General features: G+C 38.7%; 2 protein-coding genes across 2 annotated transcripts in view; one reads left to right on the forward strand and one right to left on the reverse strand.

Moving 5' to 3' along the window:
• Positions 1-27,800, forward strand: part of WDR49 (WD repeat domain 49) — a 161,778-nt gene that overhangs the window by 41,901 nt on the left and 92,077 nt on the right. The window contains exons 6-7 of the mRNA XM_043473817.1: positions 10,494-10,661; positions 13,205-13,353. Coding sequence (XP_043329752.1) covers positions 10,494-10,661; positions 13,205-13,353 — 317 coding nt within the window. The remainder of the gene's footprint in view (positions 1-10,493; positions 10,662-13,204; positions 13,354-27,800) is intronic.
• On the reverse strand, positions 26,505-27,550 carry LOC122444965 (GTP-binding nuclear protein Ran-like). The gene has a single exon (XM_043473818.1). The coding sequence runs from the start codon at positions 27,514-27,516 to the stop codon at positions 26,866-26,868; it is 651 nt and encodes a 216-aa protein (XP_043329753.1). The 5' UTR covers positions 27,517-27,550; the 3' UTR covers positions 26,505-26,865.

Here is a 27,800-nt window from a genome sequence, read left to right on the forward strand (position 1 = left end):
TCTGCAATTTTTTCTTCAGCATGAATCATGCCGTGTCTTTTGTAATTTCTGTGCTGTGTTATGCTTGGTCGCTCAGTCATGTCTGACTCTTTGTGACCCTATGGATGGTAGCCCACCGGCCTCCTCTGTCCATGGGGATTCTCCAGGCAAGAATAGTAGAATGGCCAGCCATGCCCTCCTCCTCCAGGGGATCTTCCCAGCCCAGCAATCAAATCGGGGTCTCCTGCATTGGAGGCAGATTCTTTAACAGCAGAGCTACCTGGGAAGCCCTTTGTACTTTCTACCTATCCCTTAATTCTTGAATGATATTAATCACGGGAAAACAAAAAATAAAACTTTTGGTCATCCACTATGTGTGACAGGCACAAAATTCTGTGTTATGTTTTCATAACATGGAAACAAGTAAGTACTAGAAAGTGAAGAGAGTACTTGAAAGTGATGGAAGGTGTTACAGCTGCTTCCAAACAAGTATGATATTTTCATATATAAACTAAAGACTTAATATTTTTTGTGCTTTAAAACAGTCTTATGCATTGGAGGCAATTGAAGAAAGATAAATTATAGGCTTATCTCAAAAAACAATATACAAATAAGAATGAAAGACTAATGTAAAATAACTTATTTAAACATTGTACAATGGTACTGAAAATTAACTACTAAGTCATATAAACAAGATTTTGACTCTTGGAATTTGTAAGCAGGAAAAGACATGAGGAAAAGCTTCAGGGGTGAGTGGTGGTAGTTGAAGGATAAATGAGGGGAGAGGAAGAGAGCACAGTGAACATGAGTAAATATAGGCAAGCAGGCATAGTAATGGAGGCAGAGATGGACATGAATACATTAGAAATGGAGTATTAAGAAAATAACAATGCCAAGGTCTAACAGGGATGTCTATTGGAAGATCTTGGCAACCAGACCAAGTTCACATTTAACAGAAAAATGGAACAGTGAAGCCCTGAAGGTTTTTGAGGAAATCTGTGCAGACTTGATATAGATAGCATTTAGGAAAAGTTTATGTAGTAGTTTTGTCCAGCATAGATTGGAGGACAGAGAAAGAAACTGCAATCAAATTGGCTAGTTGGGATCATGAGAAAATGGAAATGATAAATCCAGGAAAGAAACAAGCAGCCTTTTGAAATGGGATCTTCAGAACTCAAAGTCTGAAATGTGGAGTGATGAGCAATATTAGAGTATCTTATAATGACTTCGATTCCCAAGTAGGGAAATGTTCTTTTTACAGATGACAGATGCTCTCTGGAGGCCAATGCTTGAACTCTCCCTAGCTCACTTTCTCAATGTGGACTACTTCTGAAGGAGTCTGTATTCTGAGATATTCTAGATCTGCCACCAAAGAAGAATCTTCCTTGCCAGTATTGTTATTGAAACTTCTCTTCCCTTTGCCAAGCATCATATTTATCTCTTCAGCCATCAAGTGCCGGTGGACGCTTCCTTGTGTAATTTGCAAACTCCTCAATTCTGGCTTTGCTCCTGGGTTCCTACAAATTTCTATTCTCGTATCAGAATCTTGATTCTGTCATAACCTTCCTAATCCCAGCAGGAAGTTTGGATGCCTGACATGCAAATCACATTACACAGAAATTGAAAATTAAAACACCGTTTTTAGGGCAGGAAATATGTCCTTTATTCTCGTTAAGTTCCACTATAGCACATAGGACAATGTTCATAGGGTCTTTCCATTTCTCACTGATTTTAAGCAATTTGATTGTAATGTGCCTTAGTTTTTTTGGTGTGTGTGTGTGTGTTTAGGCTGTTTAGAATTCACTGAGATTCTTGGATATGTGGATTTAGAATACTCATTAAATTTGAAAATGTTTCTATTGTTATTTTTTCCAAAGGTTTCTGTTTCTCTCTTTTTTTTCCCCCAGGGACTTCCATTATTTATATGTAAGATGCTTGATATTGTCCTACATGTTATGGAGGCTTTTTCATTTTTATTCAACTATTTTTTAAAAAATAACTATGCTTTAGATTTTGTGTGTGTGTGTGTTCAGTTGCATTTGACTCTTTGCAACCCCATGGACTGTAACCCACCAGGCTTCTCTGTTCATGGAATTTTCCAGGCAAGAATACCAGAGTGGGTTGCCATGTCCTCCTCTAGGGGATCTTCCTGACCCAGGGATTGAACCTGCATTTCTCATGTCTCCTGGATTGACAGGCTGGTTCTTTACCACTGCGCCACCTGAGGAACCCATGCTTTAGTTGAGCTAGATTCTATTACTCTGCCTTCAAATTCCTAGATCTTTTTGTCTTGAGATATTTCAGAGTGGTTTCAAAGGGTGAGTGAGGCTGCCTCTGTGGTTCAGGTGAGCCAGCACACCTGTGGTTAGGGTCCACTTTTCAGTTCACAGATGCCCTAACCACAACTGTTTCTTGGCTTCTTTGTAACTCAGGTGTTTCAGTATGGGGCGGAGGGAGGAAGGCTGAAATGAGGAGGCAGGAAAAAGAGGAAAGCGGGCTGGAATCAAACATAGGACGGTGGTCTTAGTAGCGATTATGTTCCTTGGTCTTCGAGCCTTTCTCTGTCAGGAGCAAGCAAACACTGGTTGCTTTCATGTGAGGCTTTTTTTGACCCCAGCAACATGAACTGATATTCTTAGACCTCTTCGAGGAATATTTTTACTGATTTCCCTCTCAGTGAGGAGGGAGTACACAACAGACGGAAGAAGCTAGTACATGGGCAAGCTTGGTAATATTTCACTGAAGCTAAGATAAAAATATCCGTAAAACTGAAATATAAGAATTACTCACTTTCAGACATAAGAATATTAGCTTACTGCTTTAAGATAAGGTTCAGGTTTACTTAAAACTTTGAAGGAGAAAATGCTTTCATCTCGTCTGAGTGGTTCTGTGTTGTATCTTAATGGAAAAATAATTACCTTCTGAAATGTAAAGTAAGTGCAGAGTAAGTACAGAGATTTTGAGCAATAGTGGCAAGACATAAACATGTTGAACCTCAGAGAACTTTCTCTCTTTTTTGATCATAAAGAATTGCCTTTTCATATAGATAATATCATTGGAAACCTTGAAACCCACAGACTCGAAGTTCAGCTCTGGAAAGAGTGAATACTAAATTGCCTACAATAAAAATGATTGATTTTTTTATTATGTTGGAAGGTGTTTTGCCCTCTTTGTTTGACCATGGCTATGAGAAGGTACAAAACAGTTTGAACTGATAAAATCACTAATTGCTGAGCTGATTAATGAAAGTGTGCCAGAGAATTTAGAATACAGAAAGCAGGTTGTTTTCTTAGGGAGCCTTCCTAATTGATGGGGACTAAGTCTGAAAGAGAAGCCAGATTTAATGTCTTGCCTGTGTGTTTTTCCACTTCCCTACATCTATGTCAGTCCTCCAGACATAAACGGTGCACCACAGAATCAGCTGGAACATGCTGCTCTTCTGGGCAGCGCTCTTGCTGGGTTTAAAGCAGTTGAAATCAGCCGTGAGCGACTGGCCAATGTTTGCAGTAAAAGATCTCTTCCTGTAGCTTGTCCCATGGTGTGGCAGAAGGGTAAGATCCATTGTAAGTCTAGTCCAGTATTTTGAAAATTCATTAAAAGAATGGCATTATTATTTTTAATATGCCTACTAGGGCTGAGTTAGATTTTTTTTTTTAATGGAATAGCTAGCTTTATTCTTTCTTATCTTTCCTCTTTGAAATGGTAGTTATTCAGAATGTAGAGAGTCCTGGGGGTGGTCTCAGAGAATGGGACTACTCCCACTTCAAAATAAGGAATACAACTGAAAATAAACTCCATCAGACAAGACTACTTCAGACAAGAGACCTTCCCTGATAGCTCAGTTGGTAAAGAATCCATCTGCAATGCAGGAGAATCCGGTTTGATTCCTGGGTCGGGAAGATTTGCTGGAGAAGGGAGAGGCTACCCACTCCAGTATTCTTGGGCTTCCCTTGCGGCTCAGCTGGTAAAGAATCTGCCTGCAATGTGGGAGACGCCAGTTCAACTCCTGGGTCAGGAAGATACCCTGGAGAAGGAAAAGGCTACCCACTCCAGTATTCTGGCCTGGACAATTCCACGGACTGTATAGTCCATGGGGTCACAAAGAGTCGGACATGACTGAGCAACTTGCACTTTCATTTCACTTTTAGACAAGAGAACATCAAAGAAAGTTCCAGGTAGGGAGTTTTCCTAAGTCACATGACTCATAAAGTGAAAACCTGAAAAATGATAATAAGAACTCTTAGTTAGAAATGGCCCAATTTTCTACCCTGCTATAGTTCATGGGGTCGCAAAGAGTCAGACACGACGGAGGGACTGAACTGAACTGATAGCTTCCATCTGTTGGCAGATAAGAAAAAGGGCCTCATTCTAACTTACTCTAAGTACACTTAATAGCATTACTTACTGAGTTTTTAGTATCACTTTTTGTTTTCAAATCATGTTTTCCACATAAACTAATTGCTATTACACAGTTATTTTGATAGCAACACAAGGGTGAGGATCGATGATGACAGCTTCCCTTAATGCTTTTTTTATGACTAAAGGGCAAGACAGTTGGAAGAGTTGAAAGTTAGCGTCTTAAGGAATGGACAGACATGATCAAATTGTCCTTTTTATCCCTCAACATATTATCTAAAAGTAATTTTAAATATTTTTCTACCAATCCTCAAACTCATTGAGAATGTTTAAAACAAATCATTTATTTTATCAGTTCTTCCCATCCCCTAGCTTGATAGTTTAAAAACTTTTTCATCATAACCCATCATTTCCTTTTCTCTCTTCAAGAAGTGAGGAACACATTTTGATCAACCAGGTAATTTGATTTCAAAGAAATGTCTTTACTTTCACATTTTGCTTGGGCATTCTCAGGAACTCTGGCATTCTACAGTTTAACCAGAAACGAGTTATATCTTGGTTTAAAAACAAAGTGTGAATTGTTTGAAGCTCCAGTATGTAAGACTACAGGTCCAAAAATGTCACTTGCTAACCTCCAGATTAAAATCTTAAAGCAATACTTTAAATACAAGGACAGAATGTACTTTTTAATATGTTTTTCTTTAAAGCCATAAAACTGAAGAAGATACCTGGATATAATGACATGCCAAAGCAATTTTCAGGGTAGAAATACTTTATTTTGATTGTACTGTAATGACATTATGGAATGCCCATGGATTTGAAGATATAATTATAGTGCTCTGTAGTATACTTCATGTGTTATACTACTGTCAAGTTATAGTAACTCAGCATTTTCTGTAAACAAAGGGAATTGTTTCATTGAGGATGCTCCTGATAAGGACATTGTCCTCAGATTTTATACTGCTGGTTCTTCTAGTAATGTAGCAGTATTAATGTAGCAAGTGATCAGCAATCTTTATGCTCCTAAAATTAATTGCTCCCCCGTGAGGTTCAAAGGGGCTTCCGCAGTGGCTCAGTGGTAAAGAATCTGCCTGCAATGCAGGAGACCCAGGAGACTCGGGTTCTATCTCTGAGTCAGGAAGATCCCCTGGAGGAGAAAATGGCAACCCACTACAGTGTTCTTGCCAGGAAAATCCCATGGACAGAGGGGCCTGGTGGTCTACAGTCTACGGGGTTACAAAGAGCTGGACGTGACCGAGCGACTGCACTTGCATGCACACAATGAGGCTCAGTGAGTGTAGCTGGTCATGGAAAGAACTTCAAATCAGATAATAGAAAAAACCTGGCATGCCTATGGCAGTGTGACTTAGTGGAAAAGAAAGATTGTTGTTTGCTGTTCAGTTGCTAGGTTGTGTCCGACTCTTTGCAACCCCATGGACTGCAGCATGCCAAGCTTCCCTGTCCTTTACTATCTCCCTGAGTTTGCTCAATGTCTATTGGGTCAGTGATGCCATCCATCTGTCTCATCCTCTGTCTCCTTCTCCTCCTGTCCTCAATCTTTCCCAGCGTCAGGGTCTTTTCCAGTGAGTCAGCTCTTCGCATCAGGTGGCCAAATATTGGAGCTTCAGCTTCAACATCAGTTCTTCCAATGCATATTCAGGGTTGATTTCTTTTAGGATTGATCTCCTTGCAGCCCAAGGGACTCTCAAGAGTCTTCTCCAACACCACAGTTTGAAAGCATCAATTCTTTGGTGCTCAACTTTCTTCTTGGTCCAACTCTCACATCCATACATGACTACTGGAAAAACCATATTTTTAACTATACAGACCTTTGCCAGTAAAGGGATGTCTCTGCTTTTTAATATACTGTCTAGGTTGGTCATAGCTTTTCTTCCAAGGAGCAAACCTCTTTTAATTTCATGGAAAAGAAAGATGCGATAGTACAAATGAAAAGCTCACAGCCAATCAGGATGGCACACAGTCTCGTCTCTATTCTCAATTAGCCACATGACCTAGGGTGATATGGCTTTTGGACTATTTCCTCTTCAGTAAATTTGGGATATCTGCCCACTAAAGATGATTACAAGATAAGGACATGGTTTAATATCTGGTAGTGGAAGGGATTAAAAAAATTACTCTAATAATACTTTTAAGTAATCCATAGATTGAGGGAGATTACATGTTGGGGGATGAGCAAGAAACAATGGTCCAGGCAAATTCTTGGCTGAGTGGAGAACTAGACCATTTTGGCCCTTAGCATTCCTTTTGTGTTTCACAATATTTCACAGCACACTACTTGGTGAATTATTATTCTGCCTGGAGCTCTGTGAGGTCTCCTTTCTAAAAGTCCTCTTTGCATTATCAGAGCCCCTTCTTTTTTCCTCAGAAATTGTGTTCTGATTGGCATTGACTAGTAGAAACTTAGCATCAAAACTCGGTTAAACTCATTTACTTTAAGAAGTAGAAACTAAAAAGAAAAGCCCAAACTCAGGTTCGGCTGCTCACCAATTGAAAGTCAATACTTGAGAGACAAGCGCTGGCAGGAACGGAAGTGCCTTATTCAGGAAGCCTGCATCCTGGGGAAGAAGGTAGACTTGTGTTCCAGAACCAACTCCAGAGATTCTGCTTGGCCTTAAAAGTTTTTAAAGGGAAAAAGGAGACATAATCTCAGTTAAGCATTGAGAAAGGAGGTCAGATTCATCACCATCTCCCACTGCGTGCAGACTTGGGGACTCCTTGTGATCTTTCTTTAGATGCTGTCTTGTTCACATAGGTAGCTTGAGGGATTACGGAAGGGGAAACTGGGGAAAAGATATAGTTCGCTGTTAATTACTTATCCTTCATCTCTATTTCTCTGATCTAAGAAAAGAATCAACAGGTTAGACAAGGCACTGTGTGATCAAAGGATTTGAAAGGTGTGCTTGAGCAGGAGATGAGTAGAGCCCGGGAAAGTCTGGTTTAAAGGTTAGTTACAATATAGCTTTTCTAAAGTGACAAGACAAAAGGGGCCTCCTGCAGAGAGTAGCTTCCTGCAAAGAGCTATTTCCTGCCAAGAGCTGCTTACATGGGTATTGATTAACACAAAGCATATGCATCATTAGTAATAGGAACTTTAAGAATCATTTGAGAAAGCAAGTGAAAGTTTTGCAATCCCAAATTACCTTGTTGCTGGACATTTCTCATTTGATTTCTTCAGATCTATCATTGTTGGGCTTCGTGAATAGAGGTGGGGAGGTTGGGGAGGTTCCTCGAATCCTGATATTTTATACAAAACTTTGTGTGTACACGTCTTTTTGATGGAGAGGGTCTACAGCTTTCATCAGATCGCCAAAGGAGCATTTGATCTCCCAAATTTTAAGAAAATGAAAGCGTTAGTTGCTAAGTTGTGTCCAACTCTTTGCAACCCTATGGATCGTAGTCCACCAGGTTCATCTGTCCATGGGATTCTCCAGGCAGGAATACTGGAGTGGATAGACATTTCCTTCTCCAGGGGATCTTTCCAACCTAGGGACTGAACCTGGGTCTCCTGCATTGCAGGTGAATTCTTTACTGTCTGAACCACCAGGGAATGGTTTAATTCTCTAGAGTATAGAAGGAGAGCCATGCTCTTAGTAATGTATTCTAGTGTCTTGTTACTCAAAGCATGATCATCACCAAAGAGCGTCACCAGCCACAACTGGGGATTGTCAGAAATGCAGCATCTTAGATTTTCTGAATGAATATCTGCATTTTAACACAAGTTTCTAGGTGACTGTTTTGCTTATTACAATATGAGAAGCCCTGTTCCAGTGGTCAAGAGGTCAGGTCTGAATTTGTACTCTGGCTCTGCCAAACTCTAGTTGTCCTGAGCTTGGATCTTTGATATTGTATGTTGTATAACATTAAACCAAACTCAGTCTAAATACTTGGGCTCCAGTCCAGCATTTGACGACAATCAGTTGCTGATTTTTGCCAAATCCTTGAATCTGCACAGGTGTCTATTTCTTAGTCTGTAAAATAAAGAAGTAGATAAGGCCTCTTTTAGCTCTGAATTCTGGAGTTTACATTTGTTTTCCACCCATTGTTTTGTTACCGCTCAGACAATAAAGAAATGCAATGCAGGAGACGTGGGTTCAATCCCTGGGTTGGGAAGATGCCCTGGAGGAGGGCATGGCAACTCACTCCAGTATTCTTGCCTGGAGAATCCCATGGACAGAGGAGCCTGGCGGGCTACATACAGTCCATGGGGTCGCAATGAGTCAAACATGACTGAAGCAAATTAGCACTCACAAAGCACAGTCATGTTAAGACATACATTTTGTAGTGAGACAGATATGAAATATGTTAAATTAAGCTATTCACTTGTCAATTGCAGTTGTTGTTTGAGTCGCTAAGTTGTGTCTAAGTGTATCTCTTCCCATTTACTTTATTAAGTATATTATATTGAGTGTATTGATTAAGTGTATTATATTAAGTGTGTGATGTATATTAAGTGTATTATTAAGTGTATTATATTAAGTGTATTGAGCTACACTTCTGCCTCTCAGAATCCTTGCCTTTACTAATTCAGAAATATATATATTCATATATCTATATGCATATATGTATTCATATGTATACATGCCTCTATATAAAGCAAATTAAATTCTTTCAACCAAAATAGTAAGACTGTTTCCAAGTTAGTTACTAGTAAGTTAGCTTGCCATTTCCAGCACAGCCAACAATACAAATACTGTGGCTCTCCTGTGGAGAAAGAACTTTTAAAATAATCTTAAAATGAGAGAGGACATAAGACTCCTGTGTTACAGAAAAAAGGACTTCATTATTCACAGCACAGCAACCCCCAGAAGTAGCAGCACATTCATGTCAATTCCCCGTGACACTCAGGTCTCACAGAGGCAAAGCGGAGAGTTGCAGATGAATGCCTACACAGTGGGTCATGTTACAGGAGAAGAACCCTGAGCTTATAGAATCTGAATCTTCTGCAGTGGGCAGGACGCATGCTGTCCTTGGCTCCAGAGTTATTTTTGGTAGTAAATTTGTCTATCGTTTGCTACAGAAAAAGAGGCAGTCTCATATTCTAAGGTGTTTTCTATGCAAACACTCTTGACAAGATAGTGAGGAACAAACTGCAGTCAAGGATTAGTTTAATAAGTGTAAGAATTCTAGTGATCCCTGAGGATTGTATTCCAAGCGTGTTAGCTCTTGACGCTGGATAATAAATAGATCAGAAACATTTTCAAGAGCCGTTCTATTAAAACAACTTGTCTTAAGCTGTACGAAGTTACAACACCCCTCTTTGTGTGAGGCAGAAATTTGGGTTTGAGGTCAAATTGGAAATCTTTCACCTTGGGGCACAAATATATTGTCTCAGCCAAATGTGAAAGAAAACTGTCATCTAACCATGGAGGGCATAGTGGTGAGAAGTTTGTGGCAGAGCAGCTGTGTCTTTTGGAGCCTGAGTCTATAGGAATGCACAGGTCTTTCTGACAAAAGACAACAGAATCATTTTTCTTGCTTGTGGGGTTTTGCTGCTCATCTAGCGTATTCTTGCCTGGACAATCCCATGGGCAGAGAAGCCTGGTGGGCTGCAGTCTATGGGTCACAAAGAGTCAGACATGACTAAACACGCATGGTCCTCTCACACTCCTAGTACTAGATCATCAAGAACAGGAAAACTGCCAATCGACCTAGACTTCTAGCTGTGAATCTTGGCAGAGCTTCAAGCCCTGGCCACCCCACTCTCAAACATTCTAGACCAGTCAAAACATAAGTAAACCAATGGTTTGGGCATGAGCTGGACCTCGAGAGTAGCAGATGGTTGCTCACCTCCTGTTTGCCTACTTTAGACCCAGGAAGAAGAACCCAGCATTTTAGCCAGTTACTTATATCTCCAGAATCCCATGTGATTATTGTGATTCATATTGTTTCCTGTCATGTGTTCTAATTAAAAAATTTTAAGCTATCCTTGGGGTCGAAGAAACGTCTGATTGCAGATTTTTTTGTAAGTTTTCACTCTAAGTTTTTTGGTGGGAGAAGGGGTTAGTGAGGTGTTTTCTAAGTGTCAGGTTGTATCATAATATGAGTTTAATTTTTAACTTCATGTATTAAAGTAATACTATTCTGCCTGTGTCTTGTGAGAAATCCACTAAAGATTTTTTTCTTTTTTCTTTACTCAGTTACTTACAGTGCATCTTTAGACGCTATTATTTCCAGTACAACCAGCAATACCAACACTGTGGTGCTGGCCTGGAGAGAGAAATCCAAAAAGCACCTTAAAATGACATCTTTCAACATTGCCCAGGGCATTCATGCTTTTGATTACCACTCTCAGCTCAATTTAATTGGTATGTAAAATAAATCATGATAACTATGAGGGACTCCTGAATAGTGTGCGATGCATATTTGCATGCATGGAGCCTCTTCACCTTGTTGCTTTTATTGCCAGAGAGACCAGCTCGAGCAGCTCACATTTTATTACCTGAGAATGTCTGATAATGATGCATTAAGATGTATAGCATATATGAACTACTTTGGGGTGAAAATATGAGAAAGTACTCTAATGCTTTAATGAGCCTTTTTCTCAGAATTGGTGGGGAATGTAAAATGACATAGAGAAAGAACACTAATTGTGCAGTGTCTGCCCTCTGCCGTCTCCTTAGCATAACCAAATGCTCAGCCTAAACAGTGGAGAAAGAGATGGCTACCCACTCCAGTATTCTTGCCTGGAGAGTCCCATGGACAGAGGAGCCTGGCAGGCCACAGTCCATGGGGTTGCAAAGAGTTGGACAGGGCTGAGCGACTATCACTCACTCACTCTACCCAAATACATCATTTTCCTTGTTCACGTCCACATACACACATACACTCACTAGAGAAATGTAAAATGTAGAACATTTTCTAATCACCTCTCAGAATATAGCTTCTGATGCTTTTGGAAAATTTTCAGACTTGTCCTTTAGCATACTAAGGGAATTTATTTTTAAAGTAAATTTTTACTGGGGGTACATTTGCTTTACAATATTGTGTTAGTTTCTGCTGTATACCAAAATGAAATATCTATAACATATAGGTATATCCCCTCTTCTTTGGATTTTCTTCCCATTTAGATCACCGTAGAGCATTGAGTCGAGTTCCCTCTGCTATGCAGTAATTTCTCTTTAGTTATCTATCTTACACGAAGTATATATGTATATACGTCATTCCCAATCTCCCAGTTCATTCCACACTCCCCTTCCCCATTTGCTGTCCATACATTTGTTCTCTGCATCTGTGTCTCTATTTGTACTTTGCAAATGGGTTCATCTGTATCATTTTTCTAGAGTCCACATATATGTGTTAATATATACAATATATATTTTTTCTTTTTGACTTACTCCACTCTGTATGATAGCCTCTAGGTCTGCAAATGGCACAATTTCATTCCTTTTATGGCTGAGAAATATTCCACTGTATATACGTGCCACATCTTTATCCACTCCTCTGTTGAAGGACCTTTAGAGGAGAGCTCTTTTTTTCTATGTAAATTTTAGCTGAGGAGATAAGCAATAAAGATTTTCAGGTGTCGTCTATTTAAATAAATTTTAGGCATTTTGAAAGCTGATAATTTGATTTATATGATATTAGTTCAAATATGAAAAGTGAGGTGTTATTTTAAAAATTGATAGGGTAGTTACAGAGAATGAATAGGTAGTTACACATGGTCTACAGAAGGGGTCTTATTGACCCTCTTTCAAAAGTTGTCATTCATATAAAGAGTATTGATATCAGCTAAGGGGCTGAATCTCTAAAATTCCCAACAATCATAGCTGCCATTCTTGGTAAAAGAGACTGACTTTGAAGTCAGGGATATGCGAACAGCAAACTTTCAAGGAGGATTGTAGATTTATTAAACAAAGCTGGAGGAGTTAGTGAATTGGGCTTAAAAGGGCTCAAATAACAACCAGTGCTTTGATTCATTATTATTTCAGCCCCTCTGTACTGATCTCTACCATATACCTGGCCCAGTGCTGGAATTACATGTTACTGTATGCAATAATACTCGGGGTAAAATTTATCACTTACTAATTTCATACTATGGGGTAAAGACTTGAAACGAAAGTACATTCAGTTCCTCTTATTTCTGTAACCCTGAGCTATTAATCCAATAGGGGTCTGACATTTACGGTGACTCCATAAATGTGAATAGGTTCAGCTCTGCAGTTGGCCCTAAACATGGGAATAGCAGAGAGGGCTCTGCTGAATTTCCTCAGAACTGAAAAAGCACAAGCACTGTGCTCCCAGTTTCTGATGCACTCCCTGAATATGATTAATTTGCATTTTTTAAACCCTTATTCTCTCAATAGAGCCGGTCAAACACATATTTCTGCTGCTCATTTGCTTAGAAATTCTCCATTATTTACATGACAGTGAAAAAGAATTGATTTCCTTATACTTTTTCATTAATTTGGAAACTTTAAATATTGTTTTAGTTCTCTCTTACTCCTGAGATAACTTTAATATGATCTGCATTCCTAGGCTGTGTAGGCTGGAGAAGGAAATACTGGGACCAGGAGGAAGAATTTTCTGTCCTCCTGCTTGGGCTGCTGGTGCCTTTTTTAAAAATTTTTTTGCTGGTGCCTTTTAAAGAAACTTTTGTCCTTTTACCCCATGCAGGCCCATCTCCCCCACACATTCCATTTCAACTACTTCCAGTGATAGAACTCATGCCCTATTAGCCTGGGCTGTTGCACAGTGATAGAATTTTCCTTCCTTCAAAACAAGGGTGCATTAGTGATGAGAAGGCTTTTATCAGCCTGTGGTGATATAGTATGTGATATACTCATTTCAAAAAGAAAGTGTTGTGGGGTATTCCTGTTATTAAAAACATTTTCTTTTTCTTTCTGATTAGCAACTGCTGGCATTGACAATAAAGTTTGCCTTTGGAACCCCTATTTTGTCTCTAAGCCGGTTGGTGTCCTTTGGGGTCACTCAGCCAGTGTGATAGCTGTCCAGTTCTTTGCTTCAAGAAAACAACTTTTCAGCTTCTCCAGAGATAAAGTAAGTAACAGTGTACATTCAGTTTATTTAGTCCTGCCTCCTCAGTTCCTACCCAAATCTATCTTTGGTTTGAAATTCCTCTTAGAGATGGTATAGATTTTTAAAATATAGTGACTTACTACTATGGTTTGGAAATCTATATTTTTAAAAAAAGATATTGATGATAATTTAGGATAGTCCTGGACAACTGGATGAGTTATTTCATTAAAAAATTTTTTCAAACCATGTACTCATAGATCAAATCCTCATTATTGAGCTCTCGATGGGTTGTTTTAAAAGTTTCCAAAGTATTCATTAATCCAATAAAAAAAAACCAGAAATGGGAATGATAAATGTTACACTGATAAGATATGGATGAATGGAATCACAGATGTAGAGAATGGACTTGTGGACACAGTGGGGGTCAGAGGGGATGGAATGAACTGAGCGTAGCATACACATATATGCACTACCTTGGGTAAAATAGATAGCTAGTTGGTGCTAGTGGTAAAGAACCCATGTGCCAATGCAGGTAGATGTAAGAGATGTGGGCTCAGTCCCTGGGTCAGGAAGATCCGCTTGAGGAGGGCAGTGCAACCCACTCCACTACTCTTGCCTGGAGAATCCCATGGAGAGAGGAGCCTAGCAGGCTGCAGTCTATAGGGTCACACAGAGTTGGACACGACTGAAGTGACTTAGCGTGTATGCAGTGGGAAGCTGGTGTAAAACACATCTGTCCTCTGTGATGACCTAGAGGGGTTTGAATGGAAGGGTGGGGGGGAAACCCAAGAGGAAAAGGACATATGTGTGTGTGTGTATATATATATATATATATATATACACACGTGGATTCACGTTGTTGTGTAGTGGAAACTAACACAACAATGTAAAGCAATTACATTCAAATTAAAAAATATGGAATACACACAATGAACCAGTGTTGCTTTGCTATTGAAGAGTCTCAGTAAGTTAAAAATCAAAGTTAATCTGCAGAGTATTACATTAAGAAATTTCAGTTAAATAGGTCTGTCCATTCTATTTGATGATATTGATACATATTCTATATAGGGTGGAAAAAACATTGTACCAGGATCAGGTAGTCTGGGTTGTATCCTGACCACTACTCATATCTCCCAGGTAAATTTCTTATCTAATAATCTCGTCATTTGTTCCCCTGTAAAGCTTCTGTTTTACATAATGCCTGACATAGATCCAGTAAACATGTGATAGATTTCAAGAAACCTGATTGTGAGGAGAACACGAATAGGCTATAGACTTACTGGGGACAGCGTTTTTGAGAGTTTTTCAGTGACTCGGACTTTTAATTTTATTCTGAAGTGACGCATGTATATATGCAAATCAAATAGAAAAAAAATAGAAATTCACCTCAATTCCTTAGCCTCACCTTGCATAAGGAGAAACAATGGAAACAGTGAGAGACTTTATTTTTTGGGGCTCCAAAATCACTGCAGATGGTGACAGCTGCCATGAAATTAACAGATGCTTGCTCCTTGGAAGAAAAGGTATAACCAACCTAGACAGCATATTAAAGTAGAGACATTACTTTGTCAAGAAAGGTCCGTCTAGTCAAGGCTATGGTTTTTCCAGTGGTCATGTATGGATGTGAGAGTTGAACTATAAAGAAAGCTGAGCACCGAAGAATTGATACTTTTGAACTGTGGTGTTGGAGAAGACTCTTCAGAGTCCCTTGGACTGTAAGGAGACCCAACCAGTCCATCCTAAAGGAAATCAGTCCTAAATATTCATTGGAAGCCTGATGCTGAAGCTGAAGCTCCAATATTTTGAACACTTGATGCAATGAGCTGACTCATTGGAAAGACCCTGATGCTGGGAAAGATTGAAGGCAGAAGGAGAAGGGGGTGACAGAGGATGAGATGGTTGGGTGGCATCACTGACTCAATGGACATGAGTTTGAGCAAGCTCCGGAAGTTAGTGATGGACAGGGAGGCCTGGCTTGCTGCAGCCCATGACTGAACCGAACTGATGCATAAGTCCTGCCAAACTTGCTTATTTTAGTATATTATGTATCAGACTGTAAATCTCCTTCCCCACTGAACTACCAGTTCCAGTTGATTCTGCCATCAAATATATTCATCAGCTTCACCTCTCTCCCATCTGCCACTGCTCTAATCCAAAATCTCATCTTCTTTTGAATTATCTCATCCAAACCATGGCAGAGTTTTCCTAACATGTCTTTCTTCTTGCAGACTGGGCTCATTTCAGTCTGTCCTCCATCCTGCTAATTAAGTGGTTTGTAAGAAAAATTCTTCAGCATCTTCTCTTGCCCTCATTTTAAATATCAGCTCTAAAATTCTGAAGCTTTTATATAAAGCTCTTCCCCAGACCAGTTCCTGCTTTTCTCTTCTGTTCATTTGATTTTGCAGGCATATCACAGTTGGTTCCCACCATGCTGCCTCATGGTTCTGCTGCATGCCTGCTCTCTGTCTTCTGTTCCCTCTCCTCCATGCTCGACTGGCAAAAACCTATCTATCCTTGAAGTTTCAGACTTTTTTGGAGTCTTTCATGCAGACCTAGCTGTTTGTTTCTCTGCACTCCCATTACACCCGTGTCCCTTCTTAGAGCATGTATTCCATTGTACTGAAGTTGTTAGTTTGCGGTCTTAAGCTGGGTCGTATCTTTTCAGCTTGTGTATTGGCATCCATCATAGTGCTTCACACCTTGCAGTGTTTGTTCAGTGATTATTTGTTGACAGTTTAAAGTGAAGACCTATTACTGTGAATATCAAGTAACAAAGAAACTCAGAATGAAAACTTTTCTCATGCCTTAGTCTTATTTAGTTGTTCTATTTCCTAAGATCTTTTAGCTCTAACTTCCATTATTGAATTTCACACAATCTGACAAGTATACTTGAAAGTTGTATATGCACATTGTATCTTTCGCTAGATTTTGAGGGCTTAAAGGCAAAGATTATTTGTTGAATTCATTTCTTTGAATTTTTTTAAATTGATGTGTATTGTTGTTTATTTAGTCGCTAAGTTGTGTCTGACTCTGTGACCCTGTGTACTGTAGCCCGCCAGTCTCCTCTGTCCATGGGATTTCCCAGGCAGGAATACTGGAGTGGGTTGCCATTTTCTTCTCCAGGGCATCTTCCTGACCCAGGGATTGAATCTGTGTCTCCTGCATTTCAGGCAGATTCTTTACCACTAAGCCCGGAGGGAAGCCCACCATACACATGGCAGGTCCTTAATAAATCTTCGTTAAGTAAGTAGATCCTTATCAGAGCTAAGTATGAAGGAAATAACAGATATTTTTATCATTACAGAATTCCCTGGAAGGTGGTATACCTTTATAAGCAAGTGGAGAAAAATGTTTTTAGAGTCAGAATTGTGTATAGCTATCATTAATGTTAAGACTGCCTGGTCTCTTTCAAGGCAGTTTTATCATCCTATTTTTGCTTTGACTTTTAAATCATTACATTGTAATAAAGCTTGTCATGCTGTCTTTCACATTAGTCTAAATCCATTTCACTTCGATAAATGTATAATAATCTTAGCCTGAATGTCTGCACAACAAACAACAGGGTTTTCAGCTACCAGGTTAATCTTGGCTTTATTGTCATAAAATTCTTCTGGATATTTTATAGGACTAGGGTTAATTTAGGGAATGGGGAAAATGAAAGAAAGCGTTCTATTTTCAAAAAGTCTTTGATTGAACCATATTTTGGCCTATGAATTGCTAATTAGAGGATTTTCAGATCAAAGCAATTTAGATCTAAATAACTTCCTCCAATAATGACCTGAGACTTCAATTCTTTTGTGGAAAACTGCTCTATTGTGCTTTCCAGTGATGATTAAACAATAAATTTATCTGTAGAATTTAATATTATACTAAGCAGTAGTCCAATTGCATTTTGTTTCTGAGTTCTAAATTGTCTCATAAGATGGTAATCAGTGATAGATGGCATGGCCCTGCTGGGAACCAATAACTTGGTCATTTAGAGGAGGAATCACCATGGGAAGTAAAAGGATTTTCAAAGCCTCTGGGAAATACCTCTGCTGGAGGTTGACGTTCCAACCAGGGAATCTGATTGGGCTTTTCTATTGCTCCTAACTCCTCTCTTAGGCTGCTCATCCTGACTTGGCCACCAGAATCAGATCAGTTTGTAACTTAATGTTTTGTTTGAGATTTTGATTTTTTCCAGGGTGTGGTTTCTAGACCGTGGTCCCAAGGTTGGGAAGGAAAATACAAAGGCTCTTGTGCTGGTGACTAGCTCTTACCTGTCGGTCTTCCTTTCTCTCCTGCATACCCTTTCTCCTCAAATTTCCTGTATCCATCTAGAGACAAAGCCAGTTTCATTTTGTTTAAATTGTGGAAGTAAACAGATTAATGTTCTTTTGTAGAAATTGCAAACGAGGAAGCAAGTCAGAACGAAGTAAATATTCCTTTTCTTCACCCCTCTTAAAATCAATTCCTCTTCCAAGAAATAGCTATTATTAACACTTGATCTGTATAGTCTCACATCTTTATCATATACTTACATATTATAGTATTGATAAATTGCATTATAATATGTGGTGGTGTCATAATTTGTTATTTATGTACCATCTTATGTGTTATACCAATTCAAAGTACTATTTATTATTGCTTTTATATAAATGGCCTCACGTGATTTATATTTTTCTGCCACTTCCTTTTCCCTAAACAATATCTCCTGTGGATCTTTCATTATGACTGTACATATACCTGATTTTTTTACCTGCTGCATAATGATTCATAGTATGGCAGGTCAACCTTAATTATTCAATCACATGTTGATTATAAGAGATATTGTGTTTAACCAGCTATGACACCTACACATACATGCACATACACATCTTTAAGACCACATAAGTTGATTTCTTTGTTATATGTTCCTAGAGATGGATTTCTAGAAATGATGCTATTGGGCCAACAGGGATTCAATTCTTAAAGAAGGATTTAGATCCAGAATTATTGCACCAATTGGTATATTCGTCAGAGACATGTAAAGGTGTTTGTTTCCCTGCTCTTTTGGTAATGATGTGTGTGTGTGTGTTGTGTGCTCAGTCATATCTGACTCTTTGAGACTCCATGGGCTGTAGCCCTCCAGGCTCCTTTTTCCATGGAATTTTTCAGGCAAGAATACTGGAGTGGATAGCCATTTCCTACTCCAAGGGATCCTCCTGAGCCAGGGATCGAACCCTCACCTCTTGTGTCTCCAGCATTGGCAAGTGGATTCTTTACCACTCCACCACGTGAGACGATCTTTTGGTAATGACAGACACCATTAATGTGCTCATTCTTTTGTGAATCTAATGGACAAAAAATTAGAATGAATTTCTTCAATTATTTACTGACCATTTATATTTCTATTTTTTTTTATGTTGCATTATCTGATCATGTCCTTTATTTTTTTTTCATGATTTAAAAAACTTTATTTTTAATTGGAGGATAATTGCTTTAAAATGTTGGATTGGTTTCTGCCTTACATCAACATGAATCAGCCACAGGTATACACATGTCCCCTCTCTCTTGAACCCTCTACCCCATCCCACCCCTTTAGGTTGTCACTGAGCACCAACTTGAGCTTCCTGTGTCACATAGCAAATTCCCACTGGCTATCTGTTTTACATATGGTAATATATATATATATATCAGTGCTGCTTTTTCAATTCGTGCTATCCTCTCCTTCTTCTACTGTGTCCACAAGTCTTTTCTCTATGTCTGTGTCTCTACTGCTACCCTTTAAAATCTTTATCTTATTAACTGAACTCAGAACTACTATCAGTAGTTGTAGCTTGAAAAATATGTTGATTATCCCTTATTATATATGATGCAAGTATTTTGCCTCTTTCAAGCATACTTCTTTTAAGTTTGTTCATGTGAGTTTAAAAAATTATTTTATTTATGTATGTCTTGGCTGTGCTGGATCTTCACTGCTGCCTGCAGGCTTTCTCGGTTTGCAGTGTGAGGGCCTCTTCCTGCAGTGGCTTCTCTTGTTAAGGGCACAGGATCTAGCGCGCTCAGGCTTCAGCAGTTGCGGCACATGGGCTCAGTAGTTGTGTTGCAAGAGCTTAGCTGTTCCTACACATGTGGGATCTTCCCAGGCCGGGGATTGAGCCAGTGTCCCCTGCATTGCAAGGCGGATTCTTAACCGCAGGATCACCAGGGAAGATCCATTTATGTGATTTTTTCATCCAAAAGTTTTAAATTTTTGCAAAACTGAGTCTAAGAAATGATTTTCTTTATGGCTCTGGATTTTGTATCTAGCTTAAGAATGTGTTCCGCACCTCATATTTATAGAGGTGTTCTTTGGTTTCAGCTAATTTTTCTATTCTTGGTTTTTTTGCATTTAATTTTGCAGTTTATTTTTGTGTAAAATTTTTTGTTCTACAAATGGGTAGCCAAGAGGTTTTGAATAATTGTTTTGAATAATTTGTTCCCTGCTGGCTCAGATGGTAAAGAATCTGCCTGCAGCGTGGGAGATCCAGGTTCGATCCTTGGGTCTGGAAGATACCCTGAAGAAGAACATGACAACCCATTCTAGCATTCTTGCCTAGAAAATCCCATGGATGGAGGAGCCTGGCAGGCTATAGTCCATGGGGTTGAAAAGAGTCTGACACAACTGAGTGATTTCACTTTCACTCACTGGTTTCAAATTCCATTGTTATTATTTGAATTTCCATGTATACATGAATTTGTTTCTGGATGCTTTATTCTTTCCATTAGTCTATTTGTCTTTTCTTGCATGCATATACCACCATTTTAACCAGCATAGTTTTTTTGTATGCTATGATAGCTAGCAGAGAAATTCCTACTTCTGTTTTACTATTTTAATTTTAACAACCCTCTGGCATTCCAATCCCAAAGAAAGGTAATGCCAAAGAATGCTCAAACTACTACACAATTTCACTCATCTCACACACTAGTAAAGTAACGCTCAAAATTCTCCAAGCCAGGCTTCAACAATACATGGTCTGTGAACTTCCAGATGTTCCAGATGGTTTTAGAAAAGGCAGAGGAACCAGAGATCAAATTGCCAATATCGGCTGGATCATAGAAAAAGCAAGAGAGTTCCAGAAAAACATCTATTTCTGCTTTATTGATTATGCCAAAGCCTTTGACTGTGTGGATCACAATAAACTATTGAAAGAGATGGGAATACCAGACCATCTGACCTGCCTCTTGAGAAACCTGAATGCAGGTCAGGAAGCAACAGTTAGAACTAGACATGGAACAACAGACTGGTTCCAAATAGGAAAAGGAGTATATCAAGGTGGTATATTGTCACCATACTTATTTAACTTCTATGCAGAGTACATCATGAGAAACGCTGGGCTGGATGAAGCACAAGCTGGAATCAAGATTGCCAGGAGACATATCAATAATCTCAGATATGCAGATGACACCACCCTTATGGCAGAAAGTGAAGAAGAACTAAAGAGCCTTTTGATGAAAGTAAAAGAGGAGAGTGAAAAGATTGGCTTAAATCTTAACATTCAGAAAACTAAGATCATGGCATCTGGTCCCGTCACTTCATGGCAAATAGATGGGGAAACAGTGGAAAAAGTGAGAGACTTTATTTTTTTGGGCTCCAAAATCACTGCAGATGGTGATTGCAGCCATGAAATTAAAAGACGCTTACTGCTTGGAAGGAAAGTTATGACCAACCTAGACAGCATATTAAAAACCAGAGACATTACTTTGCCAACAAAGGTCCATCTAGTCAAGGCTGTGGTTTTTCCAGTGGTCATGTATGGATGTGAGAGTTGGACTGTAAAGAAAGCTGAGTGCTGAAGAATTGATCCTTTTGAACTGTGGTGTTGGAGAAGATTCTCGAGAGTCCCTTGGACTGCAAGGAGATCCAACCAGTCCATCCTAAAGGAGATCAGTCCTGAATTTTCATTGGAAGGACTGATGTTGAAGCTGAAACTCGAATACTTTGGCCCCCTGATGCGAAGAGCTGATGCATTTGAAAAGACCCTGATGCTGGGAAAGATTGAAGGTGAGAGGAGAAGGGGACGACAGAGGATGAGATGGTTGGATGGTATCACCGACTCAAAGGACATGAGTCTGGGTAAACTCCAGGAGTTGGTGATGGACAGGGAGGCCTGGCATGCTGTGGTTCATGGGGTCGCAAAGAGCCGGACACAACTGAGTGACCGAACTGAACTGAACTGGCATTTTATCTTTCTAAGTAAATGTTAGGATCAGTATTCATGTTCCATGAAAAATTACATTAATTTTTGAGTTGTATTTCCCTTCAATTTGAATGTGACATGTTTAAAATATTGAGAAAACATATTCTGTATTTTACTTATTGATTCTTTTAATGGTCTTTCCAGAATAATTGTACACTAAGTTTCCATTCCTTGTTGAGGTTTTTCCTCCACATTTCAGAAAGCATCTTGTCATAGTCTTGACTTTTATGGGGATGTTTATAATGGGATGTGCCCACTTTCTATATAACCTATGCATTTAGTTTTTAAATGTAACAATTTTTTTTCTAAAACATTTTTTAACTGCCTGTTACTTGCGTATACTCTTTTGTTGTTTGCTCATATGGGGGATTTTGACTTTTAGCTCTTTAATTTCATGTTAATTACTGCATTTTCTTATCAGATAATTTTAATACCTGGAGTCATTGGAGAACCAAATTTGATATTTGCTGTTCTTGTGTTCTCCCACATGGTGACATGTTTCCTTTTTATGTCTGGTTATCATTTATTGTTACCTCATTTTTGGTTGTTGCTAAACTATAGACATTCTGAAGAATGAAATTGAAAATGCTTTCCTCCAGAGAAGATTTGTGTTTGTTTCTGCAGTATAGAAATAAAGAAAGCTATTGTCCTGAGGCTACTGCATTTTCCTTTTTCTTTGTCCTTTTAATTGAACAATCTTGCTTCAGTGCCCCTGTTGTCCTGCTGGTCCAAGGCTTAGGCTCCTGTTTTTAGTCTCTTCATGTATGCCTACTGTTCACTGTCTCCATATTAAGTTTGCTTCTTATACCTCTTTCTTCTTTTGGACCCGTGGAGATTGTCCCCAATCCCTGAAGATCCAGCAAGGCGACAGAAATTATGTTTTAGTTAAAGCTGATTTTCTCTGAAGCAGAAAAGCCCCCTACAAAATCCTAGTCTGCAGTGATACTTGAACCAGAGTTCCCTTATTTTAATTGGTTTTCACTTACTTTCTTCAAAAAGGTTGTTAGTATAAATATTGAACTTAAAAAAAAGAAAGAAGTTTAAAGTGTTTATGTTTATTTTGTGAAATAAAAAAGAGATAGTTGCTGGAGAGGGTGTGGAGAAAAGGGAACCCTCTTACACTGTTGGTGGGAATGCAAATTAGTACAGCCGCTATGGAGAACAGTGTGGAGATTTCTTATAAAACTGGAAATAGAACTGCCATATGACCCAGCAATCCCTTCTGGGCATACACACCGAGGAAACCAGATCTGAAGGAGACACGTGCACCCCAATGTTCATCGCAGCACTGTTTATAATAGCCAGGACATGGAAGCAACCTAGATGCCCATCAGCAGACGAATGGATAAGGAAGCTGTGGTACATTTACACCATGGAATATTACTCAGCCATTAAAAAGAATTCATTTGAATCAGTTCTAATGAGATGGATGAAACTGGAGCCCATTATACAGAGTGAAGTAAGCCAGAAAGATAAACACCAATACAGTATACTAACACATATGTATGGAATTTAGAAAGATGGTAATGATAACCCTATATGCAAGACAGAAAAAGAGACACAGATGTATAGAACAGACTTTTGGACTCTATGGGAGAAGGCGAGGGTGGGATGATCTGAGAGAACAACACTGAAACGTATATTATCAAAGGTGAAACAGATCACCAGCCCAGGTGGGATGCATGAGACAAGTGCTCAGGGCTGGTGCACTGGGAAGACCCAGAGGGATGGGATGGGGAGGGAGGCGGGAGGGGGGTTCAGGATGGGGAATACATGTAAATCCATGGCTGATTCATGTCAATGTATGGCAAAAACCACTACAATATTGTAAAGTAATTAGCCTCCAACTAATAAAAATAATTGGGAAAAAAAAAAGAGACAGTAATCTTTGAAACACAAAGTTTGAAAACTTCTGTTTAAAGCCTGGGAAAAAAACCCTGTTATGTTTTTCAGTGTATGTGAGTAATGATAATAGCCAAAAAATCAATTTAACTGAAATTTTAAAATCCTCCAAATGAACTTTTGTTCTGGAAAAAAAAAAAAAAGCTTTTGAAACAAAATGTTGATGTTAGTTAAATTTATTGCCAAACTTGAACTGGGAAATTAGTGAGATTTTTTTCGAAACAATTCATAGTGTTAAGAAGCATTTTGACTTTTTCAAGGTCAGTGATAGAATACCAAACAGACACACAATAGAAATCTGTGTCTTAGAGCTGTATGTCTTCTCTCATTTTTATTGAAAAAGATGGAAAAAAAAAAGATGATAATGGCTATGGTAACAATTTAAGAGCGAATAGCACAAGAGGTTTTAATTTCCGACTAATATCTTAAATTAGATCTCATCCTGGGGGAAAAAATGGCAAAAATATTTCTTAAAAGAAGATCTGTTATATGACTTAAAGATAAAAACACTAACTGAGGTGTTCAGTAGAATACTTTTGCTAGTATATATCATGTCAAACAAAATTGCTTCTAAACGTTCACTGATTATGCCTTTGTGGATTATCCCAAGGCTTAAATTCTAAATAAATAGACTTGTTAATACATAAAGGTATATTCAGAAGAGCCAATGCCCCCAGTTCCTGTTATCCTATTATCTGCAAGTAGGCTATCCATTTTTGTGGATTATCCTGGAGAGCTGAGCTGCTGCACTGCTGTCTTCAAAATCCCCTAGTGCTATATTCTCTCTCTCTCTCTCTTTCTTATTGTCATTTTATATCTATGCCCTGCAGGATGGCAGGATTTAGTAGCAAATGTTTGATGCAGTCAAACAAGTCTCATTTAGATACAGTTGTCTGGGGTCTGTCTTCTACTTTTTTCTCACTTTTCTAGCATTATTAGGAAACTTTACAGTTTTTCCCCTAACCACTTTGAATTAAATTTGAACATGTTGCCAATATGTAAATAATACTGATTTGGTTTTAAAAAGTGCACTGAAAACGGATTCTATATCCATCCATACATCTATTTGTACACCCACCCTTCCATGAAGTTACCCACTTAATAAATCTAATATTTATAGGATAAAAAAGTTTTGTTTATTTATATATTATAGTTTCATTAGGCTTCCCCAGTGGCTTGGCTATAAAGAATCCACCTGCAATGCCCAAGTCACAGGAGATGCGGGTTCGATCCCTGGGTCTGGAAGATGCAGGAGGAGGGCATGGAAACCCACTCCTGTATTCTTGCCTGGGAAGTCGCATGGACAGAGGAGCCTGGCGGGCTATGGTCCATGGGGTTGCAAACTTTATAGTTTTGTTATGCCTGTGTGAAATGATTCTGCTCATCTCTAGCAGGGGGCAGGAAGAAATTCCTCAGTAAAATTAGACACATTTCTTTAACCCAATTTTCACAATACCCCTTCTTGAAACTGCTTCCATTTTGTTATTTTGGAACGTATAGATAATGGATTGAGCAATTTCAGTGCATTCCAAAAAAATTGGCAGAATTTCAAAGCTGGCAGGGACCCATTCTGTATAAAGGTGAGGAAATGGAAAGATAATATAATACACCTAAACTGACAGACCTGAGTAGTATTAAAACGAAGATCAGGATGTCTGGAGTCTCCATCTTTGATTTCTAGTGTTAGTTATGATTCGTATGGGATTTGCTTTCATAATCCTGCATTATTAAATGGTAACAAGATAAAGATTAAGTAGAAAGATGTCTTCATCATTATGTGAAAAACTAAATTCTGCCTTGATATAAAATCACAAGCTTGGATATTTATTCCTCTAATACTGTAAAAAGGGAGATAAAATAAAGAGCCGTGTATAAATCATTTCAAAGACTAGACTTAGTAAGTCTTGTTTGGACAAGCATCACAAGTTCTCAGGTATTGTGATGAAAATAGAAAGTACAGTTTAGATGAGAATTTATGGAAAATATAAATTAAAAAATAATCATTTACTCAATGATAATTTTTTTTTGAATCTATTAATATTTATTCAATATTTTAACAAATTAAAATGTATCCAATTTTACCCTTTACAGTCGATTTTTCCATATACTTAAAAGGGATCCTTCCCTACTTCTAGGTAGGAAAGTAATCATTTAAGGATAATTGGACATCTAAAGAACTTTGGTAAACTGAACTATAGTACAGTAGTACTTACAAGAGGAAAATAGCTCGTCTTGATTTCTAATTGCTACAGTATGGTGTCAGTGAGATCAAACTCAGGCAAGACAGACCCAATTCATGTTTACATGTGGAAACCATACAACGTTAAGTGGTTAATCTACTGAAAGTTTGGCAGTCTGTTCACATCACTAAGAGGCTTACCTAAGACCTACTTTTATGCTGCAGCATCCTGTGGTGTTCTTGCACCACCCAGAAAAATTCTTTGGGGAGAGAAAAATCACCAAAGCTGTGATATAGCCATTGAAATCCTTAATCTTTGATAACCTTTAAAGCTGGGGAGTACTTAACAGCAGGTAAACATGGAACATCTTCCTAGAATGCCAACTTTACATTAAACATGTAACATCAAAAAACAAAAGTAAATGCACAATTATATTCATATTTAACAGACGAGATGTCCCTCAAGTTCCTGCAACCATTTGTATGATTTCATTGGACTTTGACAAGCTCTACATTAGAAAATGGTTACTTCTGCCATAAGATGCAAATATAATTAAGATATCTGTTTGAAACATCTGAAACAGGTACCACCTTTGACAGGTCACATAAATCTCATCCCTAGGTGACACTACCTAAGCCCAAAGGCAGGTGGGGTTGGTGTTATTTTAGCCTAACTATTGATAGTACTTACACCTCTTATCAAATACAATACTGTTCACTTGTCATTACGTTATGTGAAATGATTCAAGTATACAAAAAATTAGGAGCATTTAACCCAATGACATCAAGTTAAGTGGTAATAGCAAAGGCAATTCAAATAGTAACATGGCACAACTTTCCCTGTTAGCGGTTTTAAAATGCTCATTTAAACAAGGGATGAGTTCACTTGCTTAGATATTTGAAATACAACTTTATTCTGATTCTAAACGAAAAGGAATGGGAATGACAGTAACAAACAAGATTCCACCTCTCAATATTGTCATGTGACTATAGCAGTCTTATATTTGAAACTCAAGGAGGAAAAAACTGTGTTCCAAAACACCTAAATATGCAGGTCCAAAAAATGAAGGTTTTTTTTTTTTTAAACTGCCACATTCACTCCAAAGCCCATCCATCTCCTTCAGCATCCAAAGATTAAGCACATGTTCTGCTTAGCTATATAATAAAGTGGCAAACACGCTGCACCACTGACATCACAGGACAGTTGCCTATAAAACTAGACTTCTGACGCTGGGCCCCAGCTTCACTTTCTCACAGGTCATCATCTTCATCCAGGAGAGCAGTTGTCTGAGCAACCTCTAAATCGTGCTCGTACTGTGCTGCCAAGGCTGGGTCCATGACCACCTCTGGCGGGGCAAGAGCAGGCATGGCGACAAACTCCAAGTTAGGGTCTCCAATCAATTTTCTAGCAAGCCAGAGGAAGGGCTTTTCAAAGTTGTAGTTACTTTTGGCAGAAATGTCATAGTACTGAAGATTCTTCTTTCGGTGGAAGACAATTGACTTTGCCTTAACCTTTCTGTCCTTAATATCCACTTTGTTGCCACACAACACAATTGGGATGTTCTCACACACTCGTACCAGATCTCTATGCCAGTTAGGCACATTCTTGTAAGTAACTCTTGATGTTACGTCAAACATTATAATGGCACACTGAGCTTGTATATAATAGCCATCTCTCAGTCCACCAAATTTCTCCTGACCAGCTGTATCCCATACATTGAACTTAATAGGTCCTCTGTTGGTATGGAACACAAGAGGATGGACCTCAACACCCAAGGTAGCTACATACTTCTTCTCAAATTCACCAGTCAGATGATGCTTCACGAATGTAGTTTTTCCAGTATCACCATCACCAACCAAAACAAGTTTGAACTGAACTTGGGGTTCTCCTTGGGCAGCCATCGCGATGTTACTTCCAGAAGCGTCTCCGCGCCCGTCTGACTCTCAATGATAATTTTTAAGCCTGGGTGTTTGTCCAGTTCTTTATTTTCCCTGCTAAAAATAAAGGAAACATCTCTAAGATATCTGGAATGGAAAATGATATTAAATATACTCCTTTCTGAAATGTGGCATAATTCTCTTCCAGAAGTCAAAATGAACATAAAAAGAGGAAAATCAAGAATTCTCAATAATAACTAGTTATTTAAGTGACATTTTGCAAAGAAAATAGAATTAATGTGAGATAT

Source organism: Cervus canadensis, chromosome 7, assembly GCF_019320065.1.
Source record: "Cervus canadensis isolate Bull #8, Minnesota chromosome 7, ASM1932006v1, whole genome shotgun sequence".
NCBI lineage: Eukaryota > Metazoa > Chordata > Mammalia > Artiodactyla > Cervidae > Cervus > Cervus canadensis.